The sequence below is a fragment of the Euprymna scolopes genome, chromosome 36 (genome assembly GCF_053919585.1).
Source record: "Euprymna scolopes isolate OS-2025 chromosome 36, ASM5391958v1, whole genome shotgun sequence".
Taxonomy (NCBI): domain Eukaryota; kingdom Metazoa; phylum Mollusca; class Cephalopoda; order Sepiida; family Sepiolidae; genus Euprymna; species Euprymna scolopes.
This window is the reverse complement of record NC_136517.1, coordinates 4,888,562-4,903,320: the sequence shown is the minus strand read 5'-3', so window position 1 is coordinate 4,903,320 and position 14,759 is coordinate 4,888,562. Positions and strand designations below refer to the sequence as shown.

Sequence of the window (14,759 nt, the reverse complement as noted above, 5' to 3'; positions counted from 1 at the left end):
AGCAAAACAATTCCTAAATACACACACAAGACAAAAATGTCAATTTCAAGCTAATCTAAATTTATACAGTAGCAGAATTGATCATCGTCCAAATGAATTTGGTAGAACTTTACTTTGGCGGCATTCACCCAGGATGAGTTGAGCTGACTCCTCCCATAGAACACACAATGTCCTGGATAAATGCAGACTACACACGACAGCTAAAATACTGATAGGCAGCTGCGAACAGCATAGACCTGTTCAGCGTCAGCTTGCATGATGTGTAATCACATATTCAGCTGGCTTCCCAAGTGTCTTTGTCAAACATGGAGTGGTTCTTGAACTATTGCTCCATAGATAAATTTTCCTGGGTTGCAGCACACAGTGTGGCCAAACCAGCAAAGTCTCCTCTTGGCAGAAACAATATTGATTGAACACTTAACTTTTTGAGATCTGCAACTCTTATCAGTCAGATTCCACAGCCATAGAGAAGGATCATCTGAACAACTGGTTGATAGATCTGAACTTTTGTGCTGACTGAGATCTCAAATCGAGACCATGAATGGGATTAAAGATGACTGAAAATGTGTCGGACAAAAAAAAAAAAAAAATTAGTAAAAGCCCAGGGATTGATAGCAATTTACTTTAAACATGTGATAATGCGTGTTGAGTCATGACAAATTCTGCAATTCTACAAACTAAATAGATTCCTTAAAGAGACAAGATACCATATGTAGAAATTAGAGTAATTTCAAGGTAAATGTGCATTTGGTCTTGTTGTGAAGGAAGGGTGGAAGAGTTCAGAAAAAAAAAAAAATGGTGTGAATAACACATTGACTTTCATGTCAATCAGTCAACTTTATGAGAAGTCTTGGAGACAGAGACAAATACGTTGTATTTTGTAGAAGGCGGAGAAAATGTTTAATAATGAAGAAAAAGGGTTTAAAAACATGAATCTATGAATCGTACAATAAAAAATGGTTCTTACCTCTTCAGATACTTTGAACCTTCTTAATAAGGCAATGAATTTTTGTTTAAAATTTCTTTGCTGAAAAAAGAAAAGGAAATTTTTTTTTAATATAATAAAAATCGTTAAAGAAAGCAAATCTAAAAGCAATAAATGCAATTGTTTATGCAGAAAAACAAAACAAAAAATGACAACAATTATACAAAGTTTCCAGGATTTGCTGTATTTTTCAATAGAGGAAAAAAATTTATTCGATATGAATTTGAGGACAACATTTCATGTTTATTGTATTTGTAGATCTTTAAAACAAAGTAAATTTGAATTAAGTTTTCTGAAACAAGAAAAAAAAAATTAGTAAAGATTCTTCTAGAAAGTTACAAAAAACAAAATGGCCAGATTGAAAAAAAATGGATGAGAATGCATCGGTTAATAGATGCAGATGCTATATAAGAGATAACAGCTTCAATTTACAGGGGAAGAACTAAAATGGATGAATTTTAGAGGAAAACAAGATTAAATAAAAACCTAGCTATAAACAGTTTGGAAATAAAGTTAAAATGGATGTTAAACCGATGGTAATTGTTGATAATAAATCAAATATTTTAACATCAATTCTGCTTGATGAAAAACAAAATGATGACAATAAGAAAAATCAATTACCTTACATTTCTCAAATAGTGAAAGAGTGGACCATGCCTATACTGCCTGTTTGAGAATGCAATTGTAAATAAAAGCCCTATACCAAGATCAAACAACTTTTAATAGTTTTAAATTAATTTTGTAATTGGGATTTTTACAGTAGTAAGGTCTTTGTATCAGATGTGGATAAATAGTCAAGACAAGATTTTACTTTATTTGTGGATTGAAAGTTTTATATAAAAACAAAAAATGGTAATACGGGATTCAGTAGCTGGAGCAGGAGTAGCCTAAGTCTTCATTCATTCCCGAGTAATGCCATGACTTCCTGCTAGTAAAACAACATTTTGTTTCATCTGGCCTTATATCAGACAACATCAGTGGTTCAACATTTCAATGTTATTAAAATGTAAATGGTTATTGTAATAAAATTTTCATTTTTTTTTTATATATTAAAAAGATTGATAACATTTTGTAACAAGGAACATTTTTCCATAAAGAAAGTATATCGCACAATGAGGTCTCAACTAGTATAGCCATGTCAACCACTGACAATCATTCAAAATGATGAAAAGTGAGTCCCACATAAATATTAATAGCTAAAAGCCGTGTGGTAGGCCGCTAAAGACATGGTGGGGATCAGTTAATGAGTAAATCACTGCTACCCAAAGTTGTGCTACGTTAATGAAAGGTTATTTGTTAATACTATCTCAATTACATTGCCAAATTAGCCAACTCTTAAAATGTCAAAATGTTACGTTTGTCAACCAAACATTCTGCAATAACTTCTGTTAGTAAAATGTAATAAATGTTCAATAACCAATAAATGGTAACCAATGTTAAAATTTGTGTTTTGCATATAGTGCACGACACCTTAATATTGGGCAGAAATCTGTCTTTTTGTAAAGTAGCATGATAGGTTAGTATATTGTGCGGAAAATATTTAAAATTAGAAACTTGTGTTAATTACTCAAGTCATTTTGTTATTATTTGAAAATCAAAATGCAATTGTGTTTATGTGTAGAGTGGATGGTAAGAGCCTCAAACGAAAGAACCACCATCCAATTGAAGGAATATTTTCAAGGTCTCCAAGTTTATGTATTATTCTTTGTCCTTTTAAAATTATCAAAAAATTTATAAAAAGATACTTTTTAGAGTTAACATTTTCTTTTGTAAATACTTTTTGGGGTCAAATATTTTGCATCGTTGTTGAAATTTGTAAAATTGCTTTTATCCAAATACACCTTCTGAAAAGGAAAAAAAAAATAAATAAACGAGTAATATTTTTTTGCTTAGAAAATACATGAATTATTGAAAATTGTATTTGAATAAAACAAATTTTATACATTTCAACAAACATTAAAAATTTTGAAAATGTTAATTGTTAAAAGCACCTTTATATATTTTCTTTTTTGAAGGAGGGAAGAGGTGTCTTTTTTTTTTTTTTTGAGTTATTAAAAAAAATCAGCTCTATCTATCATTTTTCCTCATCATTTGAACACAAGCCTAATCGAATAATACTAAACGTAAACTGCCAACAACAGTAGAATATAAAATATGGATTAAAAGACATGATGATGCTCAGACAAACGTTCATAATTATGAAAAAAAAAAAAAAAAAGGATCTATAGTATAACGGATAATGTACTTGGTAAAATTCAGTTGTAAAGTTCAAGCGGTTGAAAGTTCAATCCTCAGCATGGGCAACACTCAAAATAGAATTGCAAATTACTTAGGACTTTTACCTAGTCATGGCTGATGCAATGAGAGCATGCTATCCCCACCCGTTTAATAAATGGTTCCATTTGATATTCCATACAGATTATAGTGGTCGACAAGATGTACCTGAAGATCAGAGGTTATGTTGATCAAAATGTTGTGAAAATAACACTCAAGATGAGAACAGTAGTCTGAAGAATCCAAATAATATGAATAGTCAATCCTCATCTTAAAAATCAAGAGACGTTTTAAAAAATCAAATAACCATCAGAAAAAGGAACAAATGAAAAAACCGTGCTAAAAAAATGACCAATGAAAGACTATGATAAGACAAATACAAACGTATATAGTCTTGGTTTTTATTCAGGAGAACTGCAGAAACGTACAAAATTATAAATTGCTGTATCTATCCGACGTTGCTAAGAAATTTTAGTTTCAGTTTTCTTTCGTTCAGTGAACACAATATTTGCCCTTTCTTTAAATTTCTTATACACAAATGTTTACAGTTTTTGAAAGATTAGTTTCTTAATAATATCTTCCCCCAGACTGCTAGACTTTAGAATTCCCTCCATTTCCTGCTTCCCTAAGTGTACTAGCCTGCTGAAGTTTAATATAATCTGGACAGGCATCTTGTTGCTCAACTCCCCAATGATCCCAAATAGTAGCCCGACATCACGAATGGCAATATGCCTTGTTTGAGGTAAAGAAAAAAAGAAAAAATCAATTTTACAATAAAATCGATGTTTCAAAAAGTGTTAAAATTAAAATCCCATTAAGACTTTAATATTTTTCCAACTGTTAAATCTATAAATAATAAACAAAAGCCAAGATGTGTATGCTATTTTTTTTTGTTCAAAATGATTAGATAAGATTTTTGTAAAAGTTTAATAATTTTACTAAAATGTATTAATGTTAATAAATTGAATATAATTGTTTAAAATAAGTTTTAAACAAACAATCACATATAAATGTTAAGACATGTGATGATGGTCTCTGTTCAGTCTTGAAATACAATGGATACCCTATGTAAGGGAAAACTGAGTAATAGCTAGGTCAGGGATGTGCAGTCCCCAACCTGTCCTCTTCTGAGTTGGAACTGCCTCATTTCAATGACAAGAAATTCAGGATAACGGGAAACAATGCCAAGCGAAGAGCATATACAACACCTGGTGTTTCCAAAATGGTAACCTATTTAAGTGCTGATCTGATCCAACATCACTTAACTGTAGTAATCTAACAGAAACAAGTAAGTCAATGTTATTACGATATATAAAGCACACATACACTCATGTTAACGGGTGTGATAATTCTGTTATCACTTAAGACCGTCCGTAGCTAAATATGGTCAAACTTTAATAAATGATTCCAAGTTATATTTACACTCTTCTACCTCAGTTATAATCTGGGGGGGGGCACTCTGCTAAACTGCACGAGAACAGTTTTAGCATTAAGATATGTCGAACTGTTTTCCGGTATGTGTCCATTCATGGGCTTACCCCAGACAAATAATTCCTTTCTTTTTTCCACAGGTCGATTAATCAATACTATTATCAGATATTCTTTTCAATAAAGGATCCAATCATTTTTTTTCATTTGTATTATAAGTGGGGACTTCTGCATCCGCCTCTTGGTCATCTTCAGGCTCCAAAACTATTTGAAGGATTTCAAAAACTTTGGCAAGAAACACCCTGGAGTTTACAGCAATGTCAAAGCAAGGTGCTAAAAATAATACTGCTACTATTCTCAATAAACACTTAACTAGTGCAATAATCAGATCAATGCATTTTTGATATTAATGAATAACCACTTATCAAGGTGAAAGGTCACTCAAGGATAAAGATTAAAATGAGGGATCGATTGTCAGTAGAATGATGATGAATATTATGAGAGGATTTGAAAATGAGTCAGAGAAATGATTCAGTTTGATTTCTTATTGATAAAGTTTATTACAAGTCCTTGCTGACATTGGATTTGAAGACATGTTGCAGTCTGCAGGGAATCAGTTTTATGGTAATGTGTTTCACATGTGAGTATGTCTTGAAAAGAAGGTTAAATTTGTGCTTATTTTTCTTCTGATTTCTAATCGCTGACTGTGCATCAAATATATACCATAATACTTACTTAGTTGCACCTTATCATAACAAAGGCCCATAAAAAAATATCAGCCAGATCGGCTTAGTAGTTTCCAGGAAAACGTGGAATAGACAGGTAGAAACAGACTGGTCAAGAGAAATATATAAAAAATAATTTTGCCAAGTTAGCGTGATAATATTAGTCCGATTTTTCTATCCAGTTTTCGAGATGAAAACACTCCTTTGTTGAAACAATCATTTTTGTTGCATTTTTTTGTGGTGGAGTTCACTCGTGTATGTGGACATGAACTAATTTTTATATCACAGCATTTGGTGGAACGGCAAGGGTTTTTGTTGTTTTTTTTTTTTTTTTTTTACACACTTAGCTGTATGCTGTCAAAAGATTTTGACGATATGGTCACATTGAAAGAATGAATGAGAATCTTTGCATAAGTAGATGTAGAACAGTTAAGGTAGCAGGTTCAGTTCACAGGGAGGAAGGACAAGGAAAATACTGATAGAATGGTCTTGAGAGAAAGAGAGATAAATAAAAACCTGGTCAGAGATAAGCTAGCTTGAAAGTCAATTTCTTTCAGCCACCCAACACATGTCAGCATGTAAAATGGATGTTAAATTGATGATGACAAAATGACACACACACAAAACTACATCACAGTAAAATTTCTTCATTGAATCCCCATCTCCGAGGTAAGGATGAATTTATTGAAGGAGTTAAATTTTCTTTTTTTGGCTACTTTCTACCTATGTCTTGCCTCTAAAAAAAGGTTTCAAAACAAACAACAAATCTACTTTATTATAAAGGTTATGTTATATAAAAGATCCTATGCCAGTAAGTAGAGATTATGTTAACTAGTATAAACTTTGGTGAGGGTTATATTGAGTACATGTCTCGATAATCTGGCGGCAAACAGAAATACACCCAGCTGCAGCTTGCATGATTGGAGCGGGAGGTAGGGTCAAAGGTTAGCTCCGTACACAAAACCCACTAAAAATGCAGGTATCGAATGATATGTCAGAGATGATGTTGTTTGGGTAAACAGAACAAAGTTTCTAGTTAGTCGGAGTTAGGAAGAGAGAGAAGTGATCTGACAATGTAGAGAAAATCGAAGTGAATGTTTCCTCAAAACTCTGCCCGTACGTCTCAGCGTAAGATAAAGTTAGAAAAAAATAAATTAATATGTAATTAGAATTAGATATTGGTCTCTCCTCCCACAAACAACTATTCTCTCATTAAAACCTTTAAAAGTCAACAAATTTCTGTGTTTTCGTGCATGAGTAGATTTGTCTTGAGTTAAACAGAAGCTCAACAGCTACGAGGGGGTCATGGCTAACATATGGAAAAGTGATGCTGGGAGAATGAAGACCAGCACCCGCCACACGTATGTAAAAAGACTTTGTTTTGTTGATTTGTTTCTCACAAGTGAAAAATGCACATGTACAAAAGTGTGCACTCACGAAAAAGACAAACTGTGAAAACTGTTGGTTATTGCAAAGTCGACTAGAATTACAAATAAAATCAAGTTATAATGATTTCGGTATTGGTGCAGATTGTGAACCAGACGAATCTAAGCATTCACGTGGCTTTGGCTGGAATATAACAACAAGTAGATTATACCGAGTAACAGCTTGTCTGATGTAACACGCTGATCATCCAATCACAATGCAGAGTATAGCGGACGAGTTTTGGATAAATATTGGAAGAAGAAACAAAAAAACACCAGTTGTTACATACAAATCCTGGACAGTACCAACATAATGAATCTTTAAACCCTTCTCTTCCACTTTTTTTTTTTTTTTAAATCTTTACAAAAAAAAAAAAAAAAAATTGTTTCCAGTTTTCTTTGACAAAAAAATAAATAAATGGTAAAATATATTTGAAAAACAAAAAAAATTTTTTTTTCTTTGAACTCTTTTTCAAAACATTTCCTTAAAATTATTCGACACCCCCCCCCTCTCAAATAATTTTTTGCTTCTTCTAACCTTTTCTTGACAGTTATTAAAAAAAAAAAAAGAAAAAAGAATAAAAACACAAAATTACAGTAGGTCGTTTTTTTGTTGTTTTTGGTTTCTACATTTCACAATTATTTTGCTATTTTCTTTTACATAGCATTGTTATGATTTTATTAGCAACGCTTGGTATAATCCGGTTGTTGACATCATGTTCTGGCCAAAGCTGTGCGTCTGGTTTACAATATGCACCAATACCATGATTTCTTGAGAAATGACAAGATAATGTTATTAGATTGAAATGACAAAATACTTTATGGATTAGAATATAATGAAGTGAAAGTTATGAACACCATTCAACATTCTAATTTATAAATATCCCGAGAGACAAAACCAGTAAAAGTCTCAGATGGTTATGACAGTGCACTGAAGACTTCTTCAGTTTTATTTCTTGTGCGCTTATTTAAAACTTCAGAAAAATAAAACAAAACGTATATAGAGTATAACAACCCCCCCGCAACACACACAAAATTAAAAATGATTCGAATGACTGTGCATAAATTTGATGAAACTTAAATTTTGCAAAGCTTTTAGTCTTTTGAAAATCATAAAGTTGTTTGACATATACTTTATAAGGAAAATAATTTTACAATTTATTGGAACGAATTCATTGAGATAATTGTCAAAGCTGTTGCAAGGAAGATGAGCTATCTCTACCATGCTAAAAGGCTACTCACACGCAAGAGTATCCTGTATACATGGAGTATTGTTGCCACATCTGGGATGGTGCATCTGCCACTAGTTTCTTGCCTCGTAGACAGGGTTAAAAAAAGAGTTGTCAACTTAATAGATCCTGAACTATCAAATAAACTCCAACTTCTGTCCCATTGCTGAAACGTGGCATCCTCGTGTCTGTTTTACATGTATTTCAATATCAAGTGCACTGACGAACTCAAAGCACAAGTACCCCTTCGGTGGCAATACCCTTGATAAACCCAACAAGCAGCAAAATCCCACCCCTACATTGTAAAAATCCTTAGATGCCGTAAAGCCTTCTGTTCGAACAGCCTTTTCCCTTGAACTACAACACTTTGGAATTCCCTTCCAGGCTCCTACTTCCCTGACTGTACTGACATGCAGAAGTTCAAGTGCAATGTGAACAGACCTCTTGCTGCCCAACTCCCAACATAGTATCCTTCTGTTTATTTCCCAGATAGTAACCCCCATTGAAGAAATTCAAGTGTAATGTAAACAGACATCTCATTGCCCAACTCCATAAATAATATCCCTGCAAATCTGGTCCCAATTAGTAGCCTCTCTTCTGGGGTGAATTCATAATTAAAAAATAAATAAATAAATAAATTAAAATTTGTAAATTTGCATTCACTTCACTCCAACATTATCCATTAATGTCCAAGCTAATGACAGGTGAATATCAAAACTAAAAATTAACTGACTAACATATAAATGAGAAAAGCATTTTAAGTTGAAGTATGCCTGCCAAGTTCCAATTTTTTAATTTTGACCCCTTAGTAACAATTTTTTTTCTATCTAAAAAACCAAGCAGAATTTGTTCCACAGCTTTGTCTGCCCTATATATAAAGTTTCAAGTCAGTTGACTAAAAATTGACAGAGTAGTTTGATAGAGACTATTCTACACAGACAAAGTATACATATATGGATTAATATATCCATATATGGATTATTATTATTATTATTATTAGAGAGAGAGAAATAGAATCAATATAGTTTTGACATTAACTGTGCTTACATATAGAATCCTTGTTGCAAATTTCATTTAATACCGATGCCACATTCTGGCGTTATAGTGCAGTTATAAGCTTAGCAGATGAATTGGAGCCAATTGTCAAGGTTTACTTTGTATTATGTAATGCTATTTGGGAAGAGACCAACACACTGGCTAAATAAGCACCTTTCGTTTTTAGCTCGGCCAACGTCAGTAGCTATATTTACGAAAAGACGCTTATAGATTCCGCTGGAAATAAACAAGATTGGATTTTCAGACATTTCTGTTTTTACACACGGACTCCCCATTGTTATATCCAAGCATTTTTAAAAGAATGTCTACCTTTTATAGATAGTTTTATATTCGAGATTATGATCTTTATAGAAAAAAGACAGACGTTCCATTTTACGACCACCAAATATATTTAACATATACTGACACAGACCATGAGGCTTTTATCGGCAGTGAATGATTTTGTTTCCTTTCAAGTAGTTACATTCCCAGGCATAACCTCCTCCTTCTAAGAGATATTGGTTTATTGCTGGTTGCCTGAAGCAACCTGAAAATTCTGCAACACTGCAACTATCAAGAGTGGGGGGAGGAGAAATTACAAGTTCCTACATTAAACATATCACATCTACTCTCTAACGGAAAAAGGGTAAATATCACCCAGGGTTAAAACCCTACCGAACACAACTAATCTAGGTCAAAATGAACCTGAGAGGAATAGCAATTAAGGGGCTCTCAAATTGGGGCCTTAGATTCATAATGTAGACTTTCATTAATTTATTGAAATCGGACTTCACCATTTTATTTTAATTAAAAAGTACCTTTTAAAAATCACCACAAATCATTTCTTTTTTTTGCATATTTTAAAACTAAACATTAATCAGAAGTGATTTTTCCAGGGCATTCATCGTCAAGTCCAAATATCAGCTGACATGATATTGTAAACAAACACAAACGGAATTTGATGAACAACATTATCATTATTATTTAAAATTTTTTGTTTTGCAAATTAGTTCACCAGGCAAAGTATTCCTCGTAATATATAATAATCAATAAAGGATTGATTCTATAATAATTCATATGCAATCTCATAAATTAAAATATCATGTTTAAACGTATTGAACAATTAAGCGACAAAACAATGCCGGGTTACCATTTAGTCTTTTTATAAAAGGCATAAAAATAAAGATAAACATGCTTGGTGATTACACAACATGCGTTTCAACATCAACTCCCAATCATGCAGGAGGTATCCATTGTTTTTGGAGACAAGAGGTCAGTCAATATAAGAACATCCATTATAGTGCCTTCTTCTATAATATAAATCTCAAACATCTGTTGGTGTGTATGTTTGCATGTCTTGCTAAAATTTTCAACACACGCAACCAACACTGACAAAATTGGTACCATTTGAAAGCTCAGTCTCTCGGTCGACAAATATCCAAAAATTGGCCAAAAACATTTATTCTTTCACTGTCAACCTGGACGCTTTTTACAAGGAGGGGTCACTTTTTTCGTTGACATTTTTGTAATCATATGCCTTGTAATGACTAAGCTTAATTTGAACGGTGGCGACGTTGTATGTCACGGTGGGTGCAGTGACTAAACTGTTTGCTTTTATTTTTCACTTCCTTTTCCTCCTAGCGTTACAGGTTTGAGTCTGCCTGACTGCTTACTTTTGTTTTTGTGCTCACACGGGTACTTGCTATTTTCATTTATTTTAGGGGGTTGGTTAAATTTTTTTTTTGTTTGAAACATTTTTTTAGGGCTCTGTTGTTCAATACCCTTACCATAAAACCTCTCCACATCCAGGCAACGCTAGGTACCTCTGCTAGTCATCCTATTATAAATCTTCGTACTATCTGTGTGTGTGTGTGTGTGTGTGTGTGTATGTGAGAGAGACGTGATTTATCTCAGCCTAAAGGCAACCCACCCAGGCAAGTAAGGTACCGAAATGAAGCTTATGATCCAGCGGATGTTTTAGTTATATTTATATCCATGTTTGGTGTATGGAAATGCAAAAAAAAAAAAAAAATAAAAAATAACGATTTACTAAACAACGTTTTATTTACTGGATATTTTTCCGGTACAAGGATTCAAGTTTGCTCAGCTGGGCAAACGTGGGTTCTTGTATATAAAATTAATATAAATAATCCAGAGAGTTTAACAAAAGAATTTATCAAAGTATTTTAACAAAAGAATTTATCAAAGTATTAAGTAACTCCTACTCTTCACGCACACACACACTTAGGCAATGTATTTTTGTTTTTGCTATTTTTGTTCCATCAGCAATTAAAAATATTACTAAAAGTATGAGAGACCAGAATATTTATGTAGGGTGAGGTGGAGAGTTATGGTTAAGGTGAGAGGCAGATGCTTATATTGCAAAAATAATATTTATGGATGAAGGGATTTTATGCTACAGGAAACTGATATCAACTATTTTTATATGAAAATGGAGGGGGAAAAAGTAAAAATCTTTCATTCAAATACACACTAAGAAGATGCACTTAAAACCATTTGAATGAAGAAATTAATTTATATAAGACTACAACTCTGACAAACTTACTTGTTTGCATATTGAATGTTTTAAATGGTGGGAACAAGGGCAAATGAGTCAAGAAATAGCAAGAAGAAGGGAGTAGAAGTAGCATAAAACTAAGATCATCATTAGTTTAACGTTGATTTTACATACTGGCATGTGGTGGACAGCTTTTAGAAGTTGACTTCCAAACTAACCTATCTCTGGTCAAGTGTTTATTCATCCCACTTTCTCTCAAGTTCCTCCTTAAAACTTCCTTCCATATTTTCCTTGGTCTTCCCCTGTCAACTAAGCATACGACCTAAACTGTTATACATCTATCATCAAAAAACAAATTCTCCTTCATTCTTTCAACGTGACCATACCATCAAAGTCTCCTATTTTGCACACATTTCCCTATACTCTCCAGATTTAATTTTCTCTTGTGGTTCCTGTCTTTAAGACTCACATTACACATCCATTTTTTCACATCGTATTTCTCTCCATGCAACACATATCTTCAACTGTTACTTGAAGTAATATTCATCTAGAATGGACCGAGCCGGTCCTTCCCATAGAACACAGAGCTTCTTTGACAGAATTCAAAATAAACTTCATAGCCCAATGGAAGATGCTCTTTTCTCTTCCCTGCAACCTCTTTCTCCACAGAAGAGACATTGTCAGCCTGTCTCTGCTTTATCATTATTTTCATGGCAAGCGCCTGTCTGAGCTCCAATCTCTGGTCCTACCTGGCCTGACTTTCATGAAAAACGCTTGTCTAACTGAAACCACTATCAATAATCTACCCTACCTTAAACCTAAACGCAGATTCCATGAACAAAGCTTCTTTCTTAAAACTGCACATTTGTGGAACTGTTGCGTTTTCCTGCTTTCCAACTGATTACAATATGGTCATCTTCAAGTCTAACATGGACAAGTTTTTGATGAGCCATCACCTTAAGTAATCCATTTTACAAAATTTCCACTAACGATTACTACAATATTTTCCCATTGATTACTGTACACTCATTAACCCTTATCCTTGAGTGGCCTCCAGGCCTTGATAAGTGATGACTCCTTTGTAAAAAAAAAAAAAATAAAAAAAATAAATAAATAAAAATAAAAACTAAGATTTTGAAAGATATATTAAATTATTATGCTATCGTTTGGTCATTAAATGATTAACTGAACAAAATTGTTATAAGAATATAACTTCTAAAGTATAAATGTTGCTTTAATCACTATAAAAATATTGAATGCAAATATCTTTGGAAACTTATCTTAATTAACTGAAGATTTGTTCAGAATTTTTAAACCCATTTAAATGACGTTTTTATTTGACAGCTTACATGTTTACAAATTCCTTTCAAATTTTAAAGTGTCACAAATTCATTCTTTTCATTTAATTATGAACAAAAAAAAATTGAAATAGCTGACATGTTTAAGAATAAATGGAAATGCATTCTGGCGGTTTTCACTTTCAGAATAAAAATTTTAAACACTTATTTTAGTGTGCTGTCTAATGTTTGATTTCAATAAATAATCGATTAATCGTAAAAAGTCATGTAAAAGCGAGAAACACATATACATAGAGAAATGAAAACATGATCTCATTGATATAACAATTATAACTGAGGAAAATATGGCAACTGTTATCCGATTAGAGAAATGACTTTTTTATGGATAAATTTCTATATTATTTATTGTACCTATTTACTATGCCTCCCCACGGGACAGAGTTAGACACCAGAGTCGTTTTTTAACGTGGAGAAAAGGTACAAAAATAAAAATTGTCTCAGTCGTGAAGGATTTCTCCTCCACCGAAAGAGAACAAGAAATAGAAGTGCAGCATCTGAAGAACAGATACTACACTTTGATCTTGACCAAAATTATTTATTATAAATATGTGCTTTCACAACAAATACGAAAACATACATACATATAGATACTTATACAAATACATATATAGAGGCTTCCTACGCGTATGCACGCATACGTATAGGAGCTTCCAACAGCACGTATAGATGCATTCACCACACACGCACACATATGTATAGGTGCTTTCGACATGCGCGCACACGTATAGGTGCTTTCGACATGCGCGCACACATATGTATAGGTGCTTTCGACACGCACATATGTATAGGTGCTTTCGACACGCGCACACACATATGTATAGGTGCTTTCGACACGCGCACACACATATGTATAGGTGCTTTCGACACATATGCATACATAGATATTTTCAACACACACAAATCACACAGATACTTTTAACACACAGATATTTTCAATACACACATATCACACATATACATAGAGATTTATTCATCACACACATATTTCTAACAAAATCTTAAAAACATGAAAATGACAAAAAAATCTTAAAAACATGAAAAAAAGAAAAGAAAATTGTTTGCACATTTTTTTTTCATTTTTCTCGGTCATCAAAACAAATTATAACAACAGAAAATTTCTTTGTTAAACTTTAGTCCATTTTTTTGTAGTGGTTGCACCTGCATGCCACAACTCGTTAAATAATTGGTTTATAAATGCTGTTTTAACTTTTTTTTAATATGGTCTTACAAAATATAAAACAATGCCATTTTGCCTTATGTTAATTATTCTTATATCAACTTTTAATCAATTTCATTTTATTTACAAATTTGAAGTTAGCTTATTTTTTTGTACTTTTATCTTCAGTTGTTATTTTTCAGCTGATGTGCTCTTCAGCCTTCTTCATGTATATTATTTACAGAATTGTCTGTTTTTTCAAAAAATTCAAAGAGGATTGTAGTTGATCATTTGTGCATATGCTGATGATTGCTGTATATTGGTTACGTAGAAATATTAAAATTTTGAACGTTTTGGAATAACATGGATGAACATTGCACATGAAGAAGGCTGGAGAAAACATCGGCCAAACAAGATATAACAACTGTGGTGAAAGCAATAGTCACAGAAAACAAAACGAGGTAAATAATAGCAGACATACTCATTAAAAATTTGAAAATGATTTGTGATGTTTGAAAAAAAAAAAAAAAGAAAAAAGAAAAACATCTATGTTTGTATTTTTATGATCATCATTTACAATAATTTATAATTTTAATCTTTGTAAAAAAAAAAAAAGTGAAAACTTAC

At 32.5% G+C, this 14,759-nt stretch overlaps 1 protein-coding gene across 32 annotated transcripts in view; it reads right to left on the bottom strand.

Moving 5' to 3' along the window:
• LOC145260301 (phosphofurin acidic cluster sorting protein 2-like) overlaps window positions 1-14,759 on the bottom strand; it is a 459,714-nt gene that overhangs the window by 124,186 nt on the left and 320,769 nt on the right. For all 32 annotated transcript variants that reach the window (XM_080118156.1, XM_080118160.1, XM_080118163.1 and 29 more), the window contains one exon: window positions 968-1,027. In XM_080118156.1, coding sequence (XP_079974282.1) covers window positions 968-1,027 — 60 coding nt within the window. The remainder of the gene's footprint in view (window positions 1-967; window positions 1,028-14,759) is intronic.